Raw genomic sequence first — 22,670 nt, 5'->3', positions numbered from 1 at the left:
TCACTCCCTACAAGTACATACTCCATTTACAACCTTGTTTTTAAAACCAGGAAAAATTGTTAAAACATCTATCCAACAGTGATGTTTTCAAAAGTATATACACCCAAAAGCCCAGAGAATGCTCGCTCTGGACCCAGTGTCAGCACCATCAAAGTGCAGTGGCTGTGACTGCAAGTCAGACAAAAATAAAAAATACAGTACTTTCTGAGGCCTAGGACCAGCTCACGATAGGCTCTACAGCATTTGTGGCCGACAGGTGTGTCGTCCTCAAGGGCCTTTTAGACGGGCACAAAGTTGCCACTGGTTACACATAGGTGAGTTTTGCATCACTGTTCAGGTATATAATATTCCCATCAGAGGGTATAGGAATTTTAATTAAATGCTTCACAGAGTTTTACAAAAATTGCTAAAAAATTTTTTTGCACTTCAATTTTTAATTTTTACCTGTGCCATTTTTAACATCAATTAGAAACTACTTTCTGACTACAGTCCTCAACCCCAAGAACTTGGCTTGAGGGCTGCGTCCCTCTCTGAAAGCGTGCATTTCACTCAGAAATGCAGCAGCACTAGTGCTACACATATTAGTTCTCTCTGAGCCACTGAAATTGGCAAGAGTCACTGGGCAGCCTGAAGCCTCAAACCCAAGGGTATTAGCTCTCAACCAAGAGATTTTAGTTTCCTACAACTGACATCGGCATTATCTCAAGAGGTCAGGGTTAGAGCAAAGTGCTGGGAAGACTGCTGCTCTGCCAGCGCAGGCAGGTAGTCTTGGAATGTTTATACAGGTGGCTGGACTGACTGAACCTCTTGCCGCACTTCAGGCAGGCATAGGGTTTTTCACCTGTGTGAACACGGATGTGCTTCTTACAATCTGTCAAGGTCAGAAAAGTCTTGCAGCAGATTTTGCAGGCATACTTGCGAGCGCCCTCTACAACCAAGACGTTGTGCTCTGATAAGGCCTTCTTGCATTTGGACAGGACATCAGCAGAGGCTCTGGTCAGCTGTGGAGGGCCGGGCTGGGAAGGATGCCCATTTTCAAATGAGGACGTGGCCCCATTCATCATAAGCTGGGAGCTGGCAGAGTTTTCTGGGATCTGTGAGCTCCTGACAGAAGTTACAATTGGCATTTTGGGAGCAATACGGCGGTAGTATGGAAAGTTACTGGCCTTTCCTCTTGAGGAGCCCATCATTACCCTGGAGAAGGAGGAGTGGAGGCCCAAACCAGACCTGGAAAAATCCATTCCAAACTGTTCTCCTTGATAGCCTGAACTCTGCACACAGGGCAGGCCCATGGCTTCCTGCATAGGCCTTGCAAAGTGGGAGTCTGCAGGCTCACTGAATGGGTTTTCCACATGAGAGCCAGTGGCCGAGGAGGGCCCGCCCACCGGCCCAGTCTCTGGACTCAACAAATAAGGACCCTCACACTCCAGCCTGCAGTCACTAGTGGTATTTGGAATATTATCATCATTGTTCTGATTGGCACTAAAGTTACTTCCTCTGCTCTTGTTAAGAAAATTTGAAATACTAAAAGTGGACTTATGATCCAAGTTATTTGTGACTTCTAAAATATGGATGTCACCTACCCTGTCAGTGCTAGACTGGGGATCTGAAAAACTCCGATCACTGCTTTCAGGGCTGAGGTCTATCTTCTCAGCATTGACCACAACTCCTTCCACTTCCACAGATTCGCTGCCTTCTGCTTGTGAGGTCACGTCGCTCACCTCATCCTGAGGCTCAGGAGAGCTCAAGGGCTCAGATTTCACCACCACTCTCATGTGATCCTTCTCACCAAGGCCAACCTCAGGATTTTCACACGGAAAACCACTTTTCTCAGTTGCAGCTTCCTGCTCAAAACTAGTCTCAACCTGAGTTGCACGGGAGGCCACGGACAATGGTGCCATGTTGCCACCACTGTTGTCAGACTGGCTGGGTACCTGGGCATCTTCTTGAGCACCGAAAGACTGGTCGAACATGATGGCACTGTCTTCCTGGTTGTCGGTCATTCCATCGGCCTTAGGGTTATCCACAATTTTCAGAGAATCTGGCAAGAAGAATTCTTCTCGAGAATGAACCCCTGCAGGCCCATTCTCTGGCGTAACATTGGAAATGGCAGACTCTTCCATGGCAGGTCGGAGGCGCTGCCTGGCCCTTTCTTCTGCAGACTGCTTACGCTTATGAAGGCGTCTCATGGGGAAGGGCGTGCGCTGGTCCAGGTTATTGCGCATTGAGGAGCTCATGGGGGCTGGCTGCTCCTCGCCATTCTGGTTGGAATTGAGGGCTGAGCTCACTATGCTTAGTCCCAGCTGCTGCAGCATAAAGAAGCGCTGCATGCGGGCGCTCTGTTCCTGAACACGCTCACTGGGGGGAGACATGGGCAGTGTCCTTGTCGTTAAGTAATGTTTACATGCCTTAACAACAGAGTTCAAATGCAGGTGAGAGGCTGCCAATAAGACATCCATAACATTGCTCTCCCCCAACATGAGGGTGGAGGTATACATCATGTCAATCAGTGCGGCAAAGGCCTCCGCTGTCACTACCTCGCTATCCAGCTGGATCATGTTCATGGTCTGATCTCCCTCTGCCACTGAGAACAGGGCTCGGAAATGCGTGCTGCAGGCTGCCAGTACGGAGCGATGGGCTTTAAAATGCCTATTCCCCACTACGATGACACAATCACAGAGCTGGCCATGAAGTCTTTGGTAGTTCAGTTGCTGGAAGATCTGTTCAAAGTGTCCAGGAAAATCCATGATCCTATGGGAAAACAAAGAAAGTGTTAAGACTTAGAAAAGCTTAAGACAAAGCCAGAGCACAGAGGGTGTGATGAAAAGAGAGGCATGGACGGCCAAGCTTGGATTTTAAAACCTTGTGATGTTTTTTATAATGGGCACAGACTAAAAACCCGTCAAACAAGGAGCAAATGCTGATTCAGATACAGCTCTGGAAGCGTGCACACACGTGGGATCAGCTATGGCTGCTTACAGGCTCCCTCACTCTTCATATGACCCACTTTTAACATTTAACACTTAGGGCCCATGTTAGAAAAGGCCAACATGTGAGTAATAGGCTATCTGCCCCACAGAAGATAATTTGAGTTCTGCATTCCCCAAGGACAATGAATAAATTCCAGTCTTTCAGTAACTTCAGTGAAAGGGGTAAATCAACATTAGTGGGGAAGACTTCTAGTTATAGATAGTAGTAGATTGCACACATGTGCTTACCACTACTCTCCTGCCCCCAACACACTCATTCCTGAGACTCCATTAAAAATATACTAAAGTTTTTTGGTTTTGTTTTTATTTATTTATTTATTTAATCCTCACCTGAGGATATTTTTTCCATTCATTTTTAGAGAGAGTGTAAGGGAGGGGGAAGATGCGCGGGGGGGGGGGGGGGATCAATGTGAAAGAGACACATCAATTGGTTGCCTCCCACACAACCAGGAATCGAACCCAAGATGCTCTAACCACTGATCCACACCAGCCAGGATGGTTTTGTTATTTTAAAGGTATAAACCCAGAAGGAAAAAAAGAATTGGAAATAAGTATCAATAGCATTTTGGAAGCTGGTGAACAGGTAAATGAATGATTGCTAACTGACTTAGCATACCCAGAAAGCTAAAATCTTAAATTGGCAGTGAATAAAATATCCTGACTTAATATCTAAGAGCCCCACCCACCCAAAGGCTCAGGAACTGATTGCCAAGGTGCCAGGGGAAGTGGAATGGAGGTGATACTCAGACAGGAGGACCGGATGAAAATCTATTCAATAAAAATAACCCAATGGAAGCTCTGTGCCTATGGCACAAGAAAGGTAAATCTATAGAAACAGAGTTATTGGGGGCTGGGGATAGGATCATGGTAGGACTGCAAAGGGGAAGAGGGAATTTGGGGGGGAAGATGGAAATGTTCTAAAATCAGATTGTGGTGCCCCAGCTGGTTTGGCTCAGTGGCTAGAGCCTCAGCTTGTGGACTGAAGGGTCCCAGGTTCAATTCCGGTCAAGGGCACATGCCCGGGGTTGCAGGCTTGATCTCCAGTAGGGGGTGTGCAGGAGACAGCCAATCAATGATTCTCTCTCATCATTGATGTTTCTTTCTTTCTCTCCCTCTCCCTATCTGAAATCAATAAAAATATATTTAAAGAAATAAAATTAGATTGTGGTGATGATTGCACAACTCATAATTTCCTACAAATATTTGAACTGTACATTTAAAACAAGGAATTTTATGGTATGTACATTATGCCTCAATGTAGATCAATAAATTATACCACAATAAAAAAATAATGGGGAAAGGGGAGACAAGAGATGAACAAGATCCAGATTGGGGGGGGGGGGGGGATAAAAGACTAACTTACCAAATAAATGGCATTTCAATCTAGCATACTAACTTAAAAGGATAGTGACATCCTGGTCAATGTCTTCTTCAACAGGCAGCAGAAATATGATTATATGAGGAAAAATAGCCTCCTTAATTTTTGAAATGTCAGTCACCTTGAGTATAAGAAGAAACTACAACTCTTTTCCCCAAAAGGTCATTCACTGGAATGCCACCTCTTAACCTTCAATCCCACTTTCTATAGAAAAAGCATAAGTAGCAAAGATATTGTGTCAGAAGCACCATTTTGAGGAAATTCCCAGAGCCTAGAGACCTTAAAGAAGAGACTCCTGAGATAGCAAAGCATTGCCCAACAAAGGCAGAAGTTGAAATAATACTGGAAGATAGGTAAACATCCATACAATCATTTACCACCACCACCACTACCACCCCCACCCCTCACCCCCCGACCCCCGCCCAAAGATCATCAGCCCTATGCTAGATGCCCTAACACAGCCCTGGAGATCAACTCAAGTTCTTCTCACAACACTTCAGGGATGGCTGGAAGGTCCTGCTATGCCTTGTTGTCAGGCCATCTTCAAGGCAGTGCAAAGGCATCCTTTTTCCTCTCTTTTTTAGAGACTCATTTGAGGATATTTTTTTGAGAGAGAGAGAGAGAGAGAGAGAGATATTGTTGATGTGAGAGAAAGACATAGATGGGTTGCCTCCAGTACACACTCTGACCGGGGATCGAACCTGCAACCTAGTATTTTCCCTGACTGGGAATCGAACACATAACCTTTTGGTATACAGGATAACGCTCCAACCAACTGAGCCACCCAGCTGGGGCAAGGCTTCCTTTCTCTTAAGGGACTCTACAAGTTGTGAAACCAACATGGTAATATTAGAGATGATTAAAATCTAGAGAAACACCGATTCTCTAAGTTAGTAACAGTGTGCAATTATCCATTTAGCGACATCTCAATATCATCTCATCAGTCAATATGATCTTTTGATTTAGCAATGGAAATCTAATCCACCAGATCAAATCTAATCTTAGCCATAAAGCTGGCTAATTGGATTATTCAATTGGATCTTTCCAATATCAAGAGTGTCAGAAAGCACTTCAGTATAAGTCAGAGTTCTTAAATGAATACAGTAAAGTCCACTCCACTGTGATTTATGATACAGGATGTTGGGAAGGGAAGCTTACAAAATCTCCAGGAGGATAGGAGAGCTGTACTTGAATGCCCCAGAGTGCCCAGCCACATTGTGGAACCGTTCCACAATTCATTACTGCCACTGCCACCTCTACCACCTACAGCTTTGCATGGAGCTTGCTCTGGATTAGTGACTCAGAAAGAGTAGTTGACACTGCACCTTTGAGATCAGCACTGCCCAGTAGAACGTGTTACAATGATGGAAATCATCAGCACTGTTTCTATGCTGTCTGCTAGTCATATATGGCTACGAGCACTTGACATGTGGCTAGTGTAACTGAGGAACCAAACTTTTCATTTTATTTAATTTTAATTACCTTAAATGGCTTGCCCTAGCCGGTTTGGCTCAGTGGATAGAGTGTCGGTCTGCGGACTGAAGGGTCCCAGGTTTGATTCCGGCCAAGGGCACATACCCAGGTTGCGGGTTAGATCCCAGTGTGGGGCATGCAGGAGGCAGCCGATCAATGATTCTCTCTCATCACTGATGTTTCTATCTCTCTCTCCCTCTCCCTTCCTCTCTAAAATCAATAAAAATATATTTTAAAAAAACGCAAAATAAAATAAATGGCTACCATATTGGAGAGTAGTTCTAAATGCTCAATATTGTTCCATATTGCTCACATCTGCATCCAAACCCACTCAAGTACATATGACCAAGGGAACCTTAGCTCTTATAACCATGATTCTACCTTGGTAAAGTGGGCTCACAATTTAAAGGCTATGCAAATGTAAAGGAAGGGTCTTCAAAAGATTCTGGGCAGCTTCAAATGACAGATGTCCACTACAATGTCCCACTGACAATTAGAGCCCCTCTACAGGCATGTAATGTATAGATGACTTTGGAAATGCATAGTTGTACTCAATAATAGGTGATCATCTAGAAGTGAAAGAATGAACCAAAACAGAAGGCCAGTGTTACAATACATGTGTGCAGGCACTGTAGACATCTTCAACTAGCATTTATTAAACCCTGACTCCTCTTCCACGGGCTATGATAAGAAACCAGGGTAAAATTTTAAAAGCTTTGGGGAATTTAAAACTGAAAATATTATAAAATATATATTTGTTAATTTCCTTTAAAATAATAATAATTACATGGTAAACCACTTTTATATAAAATATATTTTCCCCTCAGAATAATGAGAAGAGTGGCACTGTTTTACATTTTTGCATTAACAGAAGACATCTGGATTCTCCTATTTTCTTGTGCATTCAGGCTTTTGCAATGTTACATATCACATGGCCTCTGGAAAACACTGTACATTCATGGAAGAATGAGAGTGAAAAAAGCAAATAAATCTTTGTATTATTATGAAAATAATTTTGACCTCACAGATCCCTTGAAAAAGTGTGAGGGTCCTCTGTGGGTCCTTGGACTATACTTTGAGAACTGCTAATCAAACCAAAATTCTAACTATACTGAAATGATGGAGGCAGGGAGAGTGCATTGAAATGCATATACCAATACTAGAATTATAAGGAGAAATTAACAAATTCATAAAAAAATGTTATCTCTAACCAAGGGGAAGTCAATAGATAATGTCTAACTAAAAAATTAAGTAGCTCTAAGTATATAATTTAGTATATGCATACAAATATCAAAAGAATTACATCCGGTGTGGCTCAGTGGTTGAGTGTCAACCCATGAACCAAGAGGTCACTGGTTCGATTCCCAGTCAGAGCACATGCCTGAGTTGTGGGCTCAAGTCCCAGCAGGGGGCATGCAGGAGGCAGCCAATTGATGATTCTCTCTCATCATTGATGTTTCTCTCTCTCTCACTCCCTTCCTCTCTCTGAAATCAATAAAAACATATGTGGGGGGAAAAAAGAATTAGTTAAAAGCCTTGGGGAAGAGAAAATGGAAAGCAGAGAGGCTAGGGCCTGGTGGTTTTCTTAACAAATCTTGTAGAACTCTTTGATTCTTAAGTGATCTGTACTTAGCAAACTACATATACTTTTGGCATAAATTGTTTTTAAAACCGAAAAAGAAGAGAGCCGAACAGACCATAACCGCACACATACACAAAATTTAAAAAATTTACCAAAGAATTACTCCCCCTTCCCTGAAAAGCATCAGTACCAAATAGTTTTATAGAGAATATCTATTAAATGCTATGGAAAAGATAATTCCTATGTTATTTAAACCATTTTAGGAGAGGAAGCTTCCAATGATACAATATTGAAAGAAACAGTTACTATCTCACAGGTCATACAATGCAATTAAATGTAGTATATACTGACCAATATTTCTAAGTGGATCGATAAGGATGAGTTAGAGAAGGGCAATCTGTTGCTGTGAGTGCACCAATAGACTTTTAAGAGAAGCTACTTAATATCCAGTAACACATGCATAACTCATTAAGGTAAAAGTACAGCCATAAGTTAAACCAAATGAGAAATGCAGCTGAAGCACTAGCATTTTTAAACGTATGTTTTGGCCATCCCAAAAATGCCATACCAAGAATGAATTGGAAATTGCAGGGCATTACTATGATGCCCAAAAGTGATTCCAAAGACCATGAATATGAAAAAGGCTTAGATTTATAGCATCTTAGGTAAGTTTTCCCAGAAGCAGACCATGAGTGAAGGATTCAAGTGAAAGTGATTTATCAATGAGGTGCTCCCAGGAGAAACTGGGGGTGGGGAGCATGAGAGGAAACAGCAGCAGCCAAGCAAGGGTGCGATTTGGGGCAAAATCCCAGCCTTAGCCTGGTCTAGCAGGAGAGCTCTGGAGTATAAAGGAGTTTAAGCCACCTCAAGGCAAAGGAACTGGTCTGTTGTAGCCCTGCATTAGTCAGTCAACAGCTAAGAGCCTCTCCAGGGAAACAGCACCTGCCAGGCACTTCCAGCTCTCTGAGCCCATGCACAAAGTGATGCCTGTCACCCAAAGACCTAGTCCTCAAAAGAGTCACAGATGCAAGCCATTAGAAGCAAAAGCATATAGAAGCTGCACGGTGGGTGCACAGAACCGATAAAAAGGATCATGGGGATCTGGTTAGAGCCCAGAGAGTATCTGCTACTCACACTATACTAAAGAATAAATAGACGACAGATGCTACTGTCTGTTAGAAAAGGACATTTTTGTATATATACTTACCATGTTTTCTTCCCAATCCACTATTGCTATCCCAAAATTACTAAGTCAATGAGGAATCTCAATTCAGTTCAACCATATAGACAGCAGATGCTACTGTCTGTTAGGAAAGGACACTTGTATATATACTTACTATGTTTTCTTCCCAATCCCCCATTGCCATCCCAAAATTATTAAGTCAATGAGGAATCTCAATTCAGTTCTTTCATTCTAAAATGCCACTTTACATTAAGAGGGCCTGCTGTAGTAAACATTAGTAAACACTGTTTTAACAAGTCATTAACAAAATAATATGCTACAATGTAATTTTCAATTGAGCTTTCTGGCATAATTAAAGAAATCTAATTAATTTGGGCATAAAATAAAACTAGCTGTTATTATAATGGTCTGTCAGTTAAGGCTTTGTACTTAGAACCCACAGAACACAACTCTGGCTTACTTAAGCAAAAGATATCTGAGAAAACAAAGACCTGGGAGGGTGAAGAACCAGACAGCAGTCAAAGGAACTTTGAAGGGTTAGGAAGCAAAATCTAGTCACACTGGTAGAGTAGGAAGAGTCTCCTTCAGCTACTGCTTCTGCAATAAAAAGCCTCCACCAGTTCCTTCAGAATGGACATCACATGCTCAAGATTCAAAGTTCCAGGGAGAGCTCCTATATACTGAGCTTAGGGACCCACCCCCACCGGTGATTGTGCAGGGAAGACAAAGAGGAAGGGTCTTTCTGTTTTTTACTTATGTAGTGGAAGGCTGGTTGCTGATTTATCCACCTAACAAGATTACACATAAAAGGGGTGTGGGTGTCAAGATAATTCACAAATAGGAAATCAGAGAGCTATCAGGAAGGGAAAAATGTCTGAGAGTTTTTAGTAATACTATGACACATTAGGCAACAAAGTGATAAGGACAACCCAAGAACTGCCATGGCCTCATTTACATTCCATGTTCTGTATAAAAATAAGTCACAGGAAATAAGACAATGTGTATAGCAGATTGTATTTTCCAAGATGGCTGGCCACATTAAGATCTCCCATCTTGCATGTTGTCTTACAATGTGCTATTTACACTCCTCTCACAAGTGATGGGATCTATGTTCACTCCCCTTGAAACAGACAAGTCTAAGACTATGACAAAAGTTACACTATGTAGCCCGACCAGGTATAGCTCAGTGGTTGAGCATTGACCTATGAACTAGGAGGAAGTCACAGTTCAATTCCTAGTCAGGGCACATGCCCGGGTTGCGGTCTCAATCCCCAGTGGGATGTGCAGGAGGCAGCCAATCAATGATTCTCTATATATAAATGTATGTGTGTATATATATATATGTGTGTGTGTGTGTGTATATATATATATACATATATATATAACATATATATATATATTTTTTTTTAAGTTACACTATGACTTGTGAGCTAGATCATAAAAGATAACACAGGTCTTCACCTGGTCTTTTTGGCTTTCTCTTGGAAGCCAAACATCATGCCATGAGAACACCTGCTGAAGTCTAGCTGACAGTCAACACCAGGAGTGAGGTTTGCCTTCAAGATGACTTCAGCCCCAGTCACAATCTGACTACAACCACATGACAGACCCCAAGAGAGAATCAACTAGCCAAGTCAAGTCACCGCTAGAACTATTAGAGCAGCGGTTCTCAACCTGTGGGTCTCGACCCCTTTGGCAGTCGAACGACCCTTTCACAAGGGTCGCCTAAGACCATCCTGCATATCGGATATTTACATTACGATTCATAACAGTAGCAACATTACAGTTATGAAGTAGCAACGAAAATAATTTTATGGTTGGGTCACAACAAGAACTGTATTTAAAGGGCCAGAAGGTTGAGAACCACTGTGTTAGAGAATAAAATGATTTTTATTGTTTTAAACTATTAAGTTTTAAAGTGGTTTGTTACACAGCAACAAATAACTGCAACAATGTGAACTTAACATCTTTCCACAAAGCAACATTCAAATACTATCTCTAAGGAATACATTTTTTTGTCTACTAAACCTTTGGGGAAAAATAACTTCACCCATTCTTAGTCCATGTGGTTCTAACAGATCAGATTGCTCCAAATTTCTGAGTTCCATAGCTGGACAGATGATCCAGAAAGGCCTTGATTACAGAGACTGTTTCAGAAATGGGTATATGACCCAAGCCATGCCAATTAGAGTTTGCCCTCAAGACTTCTGCTGGTGTTATCTTCACCCAGATCACAATCTATGAGAGAGACATCTAAGTCTAGCACTGATGGTGCAAAGCAGTGCCAAAGACAATGTCCTGATGTCATCAGCATCCTGGCATCCAGCCATGACTGTAGTTAGCATCACCCTAGGACTTCCTATTTCACAAGCCAATGAATTCCCCTTTTACCTTAACCTGGTTTATGTTGGATCTTTGTCACACGATGAGGCTCGAAGCACAATCTCAGAAAAACCTAAGTAACACAGCTATCTTGAAACCTTTTGTATCTAGAAGAGGTATTTTAAAAATTCAGTTGGGGAGATACAAAATTTGTTACTCTGCTCTGATGGAAGGTAACTATAAATCTAGATAAAAAACTCTCAAAGCAACTCTAGCAAATTCAGAGGTCCAGCTTAAAAGCTATAAAATAGCTCATGCTGAAAAGGTAAGTGTTTTACCTAAAGATGCCAGTCTGAAGCCTTCAAATCAAATTAAAAAGTTTCACGTTTCTTTAACGATTTTAAAATGTGACTCTGTGAGCTATATAGCTGGAGGAGAAACAGCAACTATTAATTTGTAACTGTGTCTTACCCAAAGCAAGTATACACCACAATATTTACAATATTTGTTATCTGCAGGAACAGAGTTTTAGCAATTTCCAAACTAAATATAATTAAGAAAATATTTTTAGCCCTGGACATTTTGGCTCAATCTACAGACTGATGGGTCCCAGGTTCAATTCCAGTCAAGGGCACATGCCCAGGTTTCAGGCTTGATCCCCAGTAGGGGGCGTGCAGGAGGCAGCCAATCAATGATTCTCTCTCATCACTGATGTTTCTGTCTCTCTCCCTCTCCTTTCCTCTCTGAAATCAATAAAAATATTTTAAATATATATATAATATTTATACCACTGCTCATTACATTAACATGGATAATCAAGAACTGACTGTTTTCTCAATGGATTTACTTTCCTAATAATGCTTTACTTAGTCTGATTTTTTAAAAAGCTCATTTGTGTTCCAGGAGAACAAGCCAGTTAATGATACATTTTAACTATTTGATTTATATACTGACCTACCCACATGCTTTTCATTAATATACTTAGTTCATAAAGAAAAATACACTCATACTCAAACATCATCTACCACCACAGCAAGGATTTACTGCCTGTCTGTCTGGCAGGATCTGCAAAGTTGCTACCTACAGGGAAGCATCTTAACATTCTAAGAAACTCTTAACATTAACTATCCCTAATCCAAATAAAATCCTAGCAGAAAAATAAAAGAACTTTTCCTCCACTTGTAAAGATGATATAAATAAGGATAAACGTAAGACAACAAAACCAGGCAAGTCCCAGTCAAGCAGGCTAGGACTTCTGACAGAGCTCCAAGTCTTGGAGTCCAAGGACATTCATCCATTGTTCTGATTTGACTAAGTGGAAATTAGGAAAGGCTGGGACAAGATAGGCATACAGATGCCCAAGGTTAGCCCCAGATACCAGATCTGTCAGCCTAATTTCATAACCTCTCTGGTTCTCCTCTGTCAGGGCTGGCTCAGAAACTGGACAGATGAAGTCTATTAAAAAGGGAATCTGGGCCCAGCTGGCGTGGCTCAGTGGTTGAGCATCGACCTATGAACCAAGAGGTCACGGTTTGATTCCCAGTCGGGGCACATGGCGGAGTTGCAGGCTCAATCCCCAGTGGGGGTGTGTGCAGGAGGCAGCCGATCAGTGACTCTCTCTCATCGTTGAACATACTACTTAGTCTCCCTCTCCCTTCCTCTCTGATATATATATATAAAATCTGAAGAGAATCCGTCAGTAAGTAAAGGTGAGCACCACTGGGGAAGTCACGCTAATGCCAGAAGCCCTTACTGTCTCGCTCTATACTCCAACTCTCCCCAATTTGCCACCTTGTTTTCCAGTTCAATATTCCTGTGGATTAACTGACCTAGAACTTTGTAACTCAGTTTAAATAAAAAAAGTATTAGTGGCCTATTATATATCTAGTGCAAATTCAAAATGCTTTTTTTAAAAAACTAAAATAGCTTGTTGAGGCCAGGAACTATATTTTCTCTCTCTCCCTCAAAGTGCCTCAATAAATTATTTGTTGGATAAACTTCAACTGTATGTTAATGAAATATAACACCATATTACTCAATAGTCATTTTTCTAAGAGCCCCAACTCTCTCCAAAAACAAGAAAAAGTCTCAGAATATCCAAAATAAATATCAAACCCTATGTATGAAAGATTTCCTCATAGAAAAATCTCTCAAACCCTCTTTTGTTTTAAACAAACAAAATTCAAGTTTTTCTAGTTTCCTAACTGATTAAAGATGAGCAATAGCAAATCTAGAATATGAGGAAGAGCTGGCTGCAGGTTAACAGCTGCAAAAAGAGACAGCTGACCCACTAGAAGAGAAGAGGCCCAGCAACTTAGAGCCCTAGAGATTTCAACAGCCCTGGAACGTGCTGTGTATTTGGTATACAAATTCATTCATCCAAAGTTTTAAAGTGCTGTGGAACAGAGATTTATATGGCATAGTCCTGTCACAGATGCTTAGCAGAAACAAGTCATACACAAATAACCATTAAGTGCCACATAAGTGATAAAGTGTACATGATGGCTCAAAGAAGGCAAAGGTTATTTAGAGCTTTATGGTGGATTTGACAACAGAGCTAGGTATTGTTTTGGATTAGGATAAAATGAGATATAAAATATATTCTAGACAGAGGTAAAGGTTGGGAGAGGTTTGAGGTGGGGGAAGCTATGTAATCATTCTGGCTGGAAAATAGGTAAGGGTAGGAAGGCAGGTATTGGATAGTGAATAACTGATGTTAATAATTACAGCAAGTTAGCATATAATTTTGAACTAAAGACTCTCACTTTTCAGATAACTTTTGTAAAAAGCATTTTAAAATTTAAGCACCGGGTCAGTCAGGGTTCTTGTTTGCAGCAACAGAAAATGATTCTAGCTAACTTAACTAAAAAGCAACTTGCTGAAAGGTCATTGGTTTGTTCACAGAATTGATGAGAAGGCTGGACACCTGACCTTGAACTAGGCCCGTGGTCGGCAAACTGCGGCTCGTGAGCCACATGCGGCTCTTTGGCCCCTTGAGTGTGGCTCTTCCTAAGCCTTAGGAGTACCCTAATTAAGTTAATAACAATGTACCTACCTATATCGTTTAAGTTAAAAAAATTTGGCTCTCAAAAGAAATTTCAATTGTTGTACTGTTGATATTTGGCTCTGTTGACTAATGAGTTTGCCGACCACTGAACTAGGCAGTAAGAACAATCCCCACACAGCCACGCTACAAGAATGCTGACTCTATAGGGGATTTAATCTTACTTTGTCTTCACTATTGTTATTTAGTCATGATTCTTGAATAGATTCGTGCCTTTTTGATATTATGTGAGATGACACAGGAAGTACACCTGAAGTCATTGTGCTGTATATTGAAATAAGATGTTGTCTCAAGGAAAATAACTTGTGCAATTTTTGAATCACAAACAGCACTCATTGCTTTTTTCATGGAACACCATTTTTACTTGGAAGAATGAGTGTCAAACTATGGTTATTCAGATTTGAGTATTTGTCAGATATTTTCTTGGAAATGAAGAAAATGAGCTTGTCATTTCAAGGAAAACACCTAACAGTATTTCCTGCCTATGATAAAATCTGAGCTTTCAGGTGAAAATTCATAATTCTGGAAAATCTGTGTCTGTCACCGTGAGCTTGACAGCTTCCCAATGTTCAAATCCTTCAAATCATTAGTGATATTAATGAAATGTGATTTTTAAAAATATTATATAATAAATGTGTCAACATTTGAAAGATCTGCATAACTCAAGTGAATCAACATTTTCCAAATGACTAATGTAACCATGATGTTATGTTACAAAATAAAGTATGGGTAAAAAAGATATCCATTCAAAGTGCAAGATATAAATTAATGTATTTTAATGTAACAATATAAAAAGTTCATTGATATAGTTTCAGATTCTACATTGCAACTAAACTGTCCTTCCATTAAACTAGACATTAAAGAGATTTGCAAAAATATAAAACAATGCCACTCTGAGCATTCCCAGTGCACAGATGCTGGTTTCAAATACCATCTATACTATTAAAAGCCTAGGTGGTCCTCATGCCCTCGCGCACGACGTCGTCACAAGATGGTCGTCACAAGATGGCCACCACAAAGATGGCCCCCACAAGATGGCTGCATGCACAGCGGAAGCAGGGCCCAGCAGCCGCTCCACGCAGTAAGGCCTGGGGGTCCCACGGCTCTGCGTGGTGTGGAGGAGGCCAGTCCTAGCGTCTCTGCTGCCTCGCGTGGAGCAGGCAGATCCCAGCGGAGGAGGCGGGTTGTGGCAGGGGAGGGCAGTTGTGGGCGATCAGGCTGGCAGGGGAGGGCAGTTGGGAATGATCAGGCCGGCAGGGGAGCAGTTAGGTGTCAATTTGGCCTTGAGAGCGCTTTCTCTTGCCAGCAGAAACGGTTAGGGGCAATCAGGCAAACAGGCAGGCGAGCGATTAGGAGCCAGCGGTCCTGGATTGTGAGAGGGATGTCCCAGATTGGAGAGGGTGCAGGCTGGCTGAGGGACACCCCCCCCATCCCGTGCACAAATTTCATGCACCAGGCCTCTAGTTCACTAATAAAAGGAACCTAGGCTCCTTGGAGAAATGGCTGATTCTAGGACTGAGGCAGGAAATATACAAGATAAGCCTGCAGAATCTTATAGTGCCAGAAAGTCAGGAAGTGCTTAAAAGAAACAAACATATATAATAATGGGAATATGTGAAAGGGACATAAGGCCCAACAGGAGAAAGCGCTCTCAAGGCCAAAGCTGGAACAGTTTGAGCAAAAAGATAGATAAAATATTTTATTATAACCCAAAGTGTACAATAAATATCCACAGATCCATCCTGATATAAATGGTTGATTAGATAAATAAATCAGAGAGAAGAGACAAATCTCCTGTGCAGAAGAATTCCAAGTAATTTATGTAGCTACTTGGCCCTCAAGGAGATGGAGCACACTCCCCACTCCCATTTTTTTTTTGTAGCTTTATTTTTTTATTGCTTAAAGTATTACAAAGAGTATTACATATGTCTCCTTCCCCCTCTCCTTGACAATCCCCCAGCCTTCCCTACCCCCCAGTGTCTTATGTCCTTTGGTTATGCTTATATGCATGCATAAAAGTCCTTCGGTTGATCTCTTACCCCCCACCTCCCACCCCCCAACCCTCCCCAGCCTTCCGGCTGTAGTTTGACAGTCTGTTCAAGGCTGCTCTGCCTCTGTATCGGTTTTTGTTCATCAGTTTATAATGGTCCTTATTATCCATAAATGAGTGAGATCATGTGGTATTTTTCCTTCATTGACTGGCTTATTTCACTTAGCATAATGCTCTCCAGTTCCATCCATGCTGTTGCAAATGGTTAGAATTCCTTCTTTTTTACAGCAGCATAGTATTCCATCGTGTAGATGTACCACAGTTTTCTAATCCACTCATCTGCTGATGGGCACTTAGGCTGTTTCCAGATCTTCGCTATGGTAAATTGTGCTGCTATGAACATAGGGATGCATATATCCTTTCTGACTGGTGTTTCTGGTTTCTTGGGATATATTCCTAGAAGTGGGATCACAGGGTCAAATGGGAGTTCCATTCTTAGTTTTTTGAGAAAACTCCATACTGTTTTCCACAATGGCTACACCAGTCTGCATTCCCACCAGCAGTGCACGAGTGTTCCCTTTTCTCCACATCCCCGCCAGCACTTGTCGTTTGTTGATTTGTTGATGATAGCCATTCTGACAGGTGTGAGATGGTGCCTCATTGTTGTTTTGATTTGCATCTCTCGGATGATTAGTGACTTTGACCATGTTTTCATATGTCTCTTGGCTTTCTGAATGTCCTCTTTTGAAAAGTGTCTATTTAGGTCCTTTGCCCATTTTTTTTATTGGATTGTTTATCTTCCTTTTGTTGAGTTGTATGAGTTCCCTATAAATGTTGGAGATTAAACCCTTATCAGTGATAACATTGGCGAATATGTTCTCCCATGCAGTGGCATTTTTTGTTGCTTTGTTGATGGTTTCTTTTGCTGTGCAGAAGCTTTTTATTTTGATGTAGTCCCATTTGTTTATTTTCTCTTTAGTTTCCAATTCCCTAGGCCCACTCCCATTTTTTACGCGTGGCCTGAGCAATAGTGACTTCCTTCAAGAGTGCAATACAGAAAGGGAGGGGAAAAGAGTAACTTTACAATGGAGAAATCTGACACACACTATCTCAGGCAAGTGATCAAGGCAACATCAATGGTGATAAGTCACGTTCATAGTATGCATGTTATAGGCGTCATGTGTTGATGTGATGAGAATGGCACTTTCTCTCTGTGGTCTTCCCCACAAGACCCCATAACCCCACTCTAATCATGAGAAAAACATCAGACAAATCCCAATTGGACAGTCTACAAAATAAGTTGGGTGGTAGTGGGTTAGTTGATAGGATGAGTTAAATGCCTACTAAGAGTCAGGTTCTGTAGGTACTTTACATCTTTTATTTCTTATGGATGATTGTCAAGCAGTGACTATCATCCCCATGACTAGGGTCAACATCATCCAACTAGTACAGTAAGTGAAGGAGAAGAGTTATGAACCCAGGTTCAACTATAAAACTTCACTTTACTGTAATGGGAGCAAGCCCCCAGTAAGACACGAGCCAGGTGGATGATGACAGAATACTCAGGAAAGAACAGTATGTAGTTACGAGTGTGAGCAAAGGCTAGGAATAAGGATTATGAGGCTCGAGAGAGTAAGGTGAGGAAGCTGAAAAGCAAGGTCAAGAATTGGAGAGGGCTGTTTTAGAGTGAAAAGACAGGTGTGTAAAATAACAGTGAAAGGATTGAAAATTAGACCAAGAGTTGTGGAAGAGGTGGCAGGAGGGTCTTTTCTTCTCCTCTTTTCTTACTCAAATCTTCCCTTGATACGAATGCCACATGCCGCCACCACCACCGATCACATTGCCAAGCCTTCACCATGGCCAATAGACCCCAGTTTGGGAAGGTGAGGAGAATGCAGGATGAGCTATGCTTTCTCCTCCCACTGCCTCTTGCCACTGGCTCCTCCCCAATGCTGCCTTCCATGAGACTGGTGCAGAATAATGATCAGGGATCAGAGCTTTGGGGAGAAGGGGAGGGAACAAAATATATTCCTGGTAACAGGCTCACTTGTCATATGGAGAAATCTTGGCCTGCCCAAGCCTCTCAGGGAGGTGGTCTGTCAGGGTGGTGGCCCACCAGCACAGAGTACTGTCTGAAAGATGGGCATGCCCAAGACAGCAAGTTACATACATAACTGACTGAAAACAATACATTTAAACTTAAAATAATTTATGACAGATTTCACCGCTTTATCCTGTTTAGAATTTTACATTCACACTGTAACTGGCTTAGAAATTTCCCTTTCTTGGGCACTACATTTTCCTAAAATTTCAAAAGAATAATCAGCTAGCTGATAATCTAGATAAAAGAACATCTGTAGCCAGTTAAAGCTCTAAAGATCATACAAACTTCATAAAGGTATTTAAAAAAACCATAAATGGCTTCTTTTAGCTACTTACAAATATGAAACTATATCTATTTTAACATCTGTTTAAGAAGTCTAAATGTATTTTCCCTCTATTACAAAATGTTGCCTTGCCATCCCTCAATTACCACCCCCTACACACACAAACTTCTCAGCAATTTAAAAAAGAGCTTTCTTTCACTGCCTTTTATCCCTGATAGATCAAGAAGCATATTCTTTTTTATTTAATATACTTTTTATTGATTTCAGAGAGGAAGGGAGAGGAGAAAGAGAGAGAAACATCAATGATGAGAGAATCATTGATCAGCTGCTTCCTGCACACTCCACACTAGGAATAGAGCCCGAAACCCAGGCATGGACCCTTACCCAGAATCGAACCGTGACCTCTGGTCACACTGGCCAGGCAAGAAGTATATTCTTAATGAATGACACTACTTTATCAAGAAAAAAGCCATGCCAAAGCTTTAAAAACACTATTATTGATGGTATCTTTCCAGTAGAAAAAAAAGAGATTTAATTCATTTTCATACCTAGTTTACTTTCAAAGTAGTATATTCCTTCACTTCTGAATCATTTATCAAATCAACAGCATTTAGCAAGTGACTGATACTTTACTTGCTAAGTTGCTTTTGAGGTTCTACTCAAAATAAAGACTACAATGTATGTTATTAAATGTGTTTAGATTTTTGCACTATCTGTGGGTTTCTCTCACAACTGAACCCCAAAACAGTGGGTTTTCTTCTCCCTATACTTCCTCAAATCCTCTCTGCTGTACTAGAGACTAAAACAGAAGGACTAAACAACTGAGGATCTCACATTTTTAGAGGAAGACTGTTGAGCAGATTTTAAATTATAATCAACTAATTAAGATTTAGTGAAAAATCAATTATATCAGTTAACAATATCATGTTCAGAAGAAAAGGGGGAGCAATTCACCCTAATCATATTAAATTTAAGAACTTGGAAATAAAGCATTTGTAAACTTGTTATCAAGTACACAAAGTAAGAGTACAGAATCTAATTTCTAAAAGCAGACTCCACTCAAACATCCTTTAAGTTAGTAAAAGAAACAAAACACTTTGTTAACTTCCATTTATATAAGAAAAAAGTACCACTTCCATTAGGATTCCTTCAATAACAAACTTACTTCAGAGTACAAATTTGGAAAATTAATTGGTTATAATTACAATAAAGTTAGTGCTCCAACACAAATTCCTAATCTGTTTGAACTGTCAGAAAGATAAATCAAAGCCTTTAGCAAAATTATGTGTAATTAATCAAATAAATGTCACCTCATTTCTCCCCCCTCCAAATTAGTCTTGAGATTAAAAGCCACTATTCAGTGATGAAAATGATGAAAACAACTGTAAACAGCAATAGTTCACTCAGAAACAGCTGGTCTTTTAGCATGAAAAGTTCACTGCATACTTAGACCAAAGTTGCAGTTCGTGTTACATTCCATCCCACCTGCTACACTAACAAAAACTGGCTCTACTAGACAACACCCATATTTGAGAAATGTGAAGTACAGTAAAAATATTATGCTTAAAATTGACAGAAGAAAGTATTTGTTTACAATAAATTTACTTTTTTTTTTTAAGTTGACAGCTAACATCAAATCAATACCTTGGGTTTTTCTCTGCCCTTCCAAGAAGTTGAGGCAGATTGAAGATTCTGCACTATTGCAAGCTTTGCCATATCTGACTGTACACAGATATTAAATCCTACCCACACTAAAGAACTCAATAAAATTCAAGCTAAGTACTTAAATACTAAAACATTTACACGCATTTTGTATACAAGTGATTTTTTAAAAGTACTTCAACTTCTCATGATAGTCTTGCAACAAAGCTTTTGAGAGCACTGACCCATAAATTCAGGAAAACACTCCGTTAGATGTTTTCCTTTCAAATTTTACCACTTTCAGAATTTTTCTAGAGGCACCTCAATGAACCAGAAAACAGCCTGCCAGTACCTCCAGCTAACCACAGTATGTTTTAGGAGAAAAAAGGTAGATCAGAAAACAAGTTGATTTCAGGACTTTTTATTAGTCCTGGCTCATTTAGTATGTAAAATCCAAGGGCCCAGAACAAGTCTCCAACCAATTAGTATTACCTGGCAGCTCATCAAGCCAGCTGCAGGGGCCAGGCCAGTCTTCCCAAGTTCTGCTGGGATTTCCAGAGGGGGGTTAATGGGAGGCCTTCGCTTGGGTTAGGAGCTCTTATCTGAAATTCTTTTTCTTCCCTCCCCATCTGATCTCTCTCCTCTCCTCCCCCCCACTCCTACAATTTTAGCTTATGGCCAACCATCCTCACCACGGAAATCCTAAGATTTCAGCATACGAAAAGCAAGCTCTCCAGAAAACAGAAGCACCCAGGCCACCTTTTTAAAATTATCTAAGGCACAAAAGCCCATCCAAAAGATAACAAATCATCAACGATGAGGAAGGCACAGCATTCGCTTCAACCTCTAAAGGAAGATCCCAATGTATGTAATATCTTCTATTTACAACTGAAAAGTAGTTTGGGGCAAATGTAGGTTTACAGTTGTTAGTATGGAGAAATAATACCATAAACTATATATATAAAAGCCTAAGCCACCATTAAGACCTGAGGAAGGGACAACCGGCTGGAAGCTATGACGTGCACTGACCACCAGGGGGAAGACGCTCAAGGCAGGAGCTGCCCCTGGTGGTCAGTGCGCTCCCCCTCCCCCCGCCCCACCCTATCAGGACTGGGCAAGACGCCCCAAGGGGCCAGGCCTAGGGGCCCCACCCGTGCGCCAATTCATGCACCGGGTCTCTAAATAATAATATAGAAAAAAAAAAAAACCCTCTGTTTCGCGTTACTCACAATTGTAAATCTACTTTGGAAAGATTTCTGTTTAATTCTTGAATGCGAAGGGTTTCTTCCTTCTCTATTCATTCAAATTAGCCAGAACTTGAGCATACTACTTAGTAACCAAGACTTTTCTTTGCCTTTACCTAGGAATTTTCCTTTTAACTAGAACCCGTGTTCCTTTCAGAAGTTCGTTTCTACAGTACCGTCCACTCTGACAGAAGGCAGACTGACTTACTAACAAATGACCTTTTTTTTGGAAGGGAAAAAACCTGATCTTCAACGCCCCCTTCATTCCCCGTCTGATGTATTTACGTGCGAATCTGCCAGGGGAGGAGGTGGAACGGCCGTTCTCACTAAGCCTGGACGCAGTGGGCATCCAAGGAATGCCCACACGCACTGGAGTCCTCCGGCAACAGCGTGGGCCATTCCCCAACACTGGCTCCACCCTCCGGGCCAGCGCCAGGTCCCGGCTCCAGACCGCGCTGGCCTGGCGGTGGCGAAATGAAACACTGTCGCTCAAGGAGACCCAGGATGAGCTCAGGCAGCAGGTCCGAGGCTGTCGGTCCGGAGACCTCTCCCGCCCCAACCCGGTAACCAACCTCTCCGCCCGCAGATCCGAGGGGGCAAGAGCCTCCGCCCAATCCCGCAGACAGACAGCCTGGCGTCAGGACACGGGGACGCCTGCGCAGAACCCGCCTCCCATCCTCCCGACCCCTCCGCTAGGAAGGGTAACAATACCCCCTCAGAAAGACACACAGGGCAGGCGGGGGGCACCGGGACGCGTCTGCGCGCTCCCCACATGCCTGGTCGCGACCCAGCTGAGGCCGCCAGCCCAGCGCCCCTGGTGCTCAACCGTCTCCACCTGAGCGCGCCCGCGCGCGGAGGCTCCCACCACTCGCACTGACAGGGTCTCCTCACCTGAGCCGGGCTCCGCCCCCCTCCTCGCTGGAGAAAGCAATGACCCTTCTCCGACCCGACTCGACAGTGTCGGAGGAGGCGGGAACGTCCAGGCTGGCGTCTCCGTGATGGGATTTCCTACCCCTTCCGCCCACCCTCCCCGCCCACCCCGCCTCTCGTTCCCCAGCTCCCACAGCCCGTTGGCCGCCTTACTCTGAGAACACCGCGGCGGCGTCCGACAGTAAACGGAAGTGACGCAATGCGACATCGCCTACTCCACCTCCTCCCCTCGGGCCGAACTGCAACCAATCAGCAAGAGAGGGGCGGGGGCGGGGCCGGAGAGCAGCCAACCAGCGCGCGGAATCCGGAAGAATTTCCTAGGCTCCGGGACATTGGCCAATCCCTGGTCCCAGGAGTCTCGCTGTGTTTACTACCGACCGAATCCGCGAGCGCTGTGGCCAATCACCGTTTTCCTTACAACACGTAACACTGGTATCAAACGCTTTAAGGCGGGATTCACCACTAAGAGGCTTTAGGTTTGGCTAT

At 42.2% G+C, this 22,670-nt stretch overlaps 1 protein-coding gene across 3 annotated transcripts; it reads right to left on the bottom strand.

Annotated features, from left to right (window-relative positions):
* Nucleotides 1–716: 716 nt before the first annotated feature.
* ZBTB5 (zinc finger and BTB domain containing 5) lies at nucleotides 717–22,370 on the bottom strand. Of its 3 annotated transcripts, none has more exons than XM_070431166.1 (2): nucleotides 22,338–22,370; nucleotides 717–2,751 (listed from the first exon to the last, which is right to left on the bottom strand). In XM_070431166.1, the coding sequence occupies exon 2, from the start codon at nucleotides 2,745–2,747 to the stop codon at nucleotides 717–719; it is 2,031 nt and encodes a 676-aa protein (XP_070287267.1). In that variant the 5' UTR covers nucleotides 2,748–2,751; nucleotides 22,338–22,370. The 3 variants fall into 3 exon arrangements, with proteins under 3 accessions (XP_070287267.1, XP_070287266.1, XP_070287268.1); XM_070431165.1 differs by lacking the exon at nucleotides 22,338–22,370 and adding an exon at nucleotides 22,146–22,256; XM_070431167.1 differs by lacking the exon at nucleotides 22,338–22,370 and adding an exon at nucleotides 21,240–21,269.
* Nucleotides 22,371–22,670: the final 300 nt, after the last annotated feature.

The sequence above is a fragment of the Myotis yumanensis genome, unplaced genomic scaffold, assembly GCF_028538775.1.
Source record: "Myotis yumanensis isolate MYYU_CA2020_CCGP unplaced genomic scaffold, mMyoYum1.0.hap1 SCAF_12, whole genome shotgun sequence".
Classification (NCBI taxonomy): domain Eukaryota; kingdom Metazoa; phylum Chordata; class Mammalia; order Chiroptera; family Vespertilionidae; genus Myotis; species Myotis yumanensis.
This window is presented reverse-complemented; position numbering and strand designations above follow the sequence as displayed.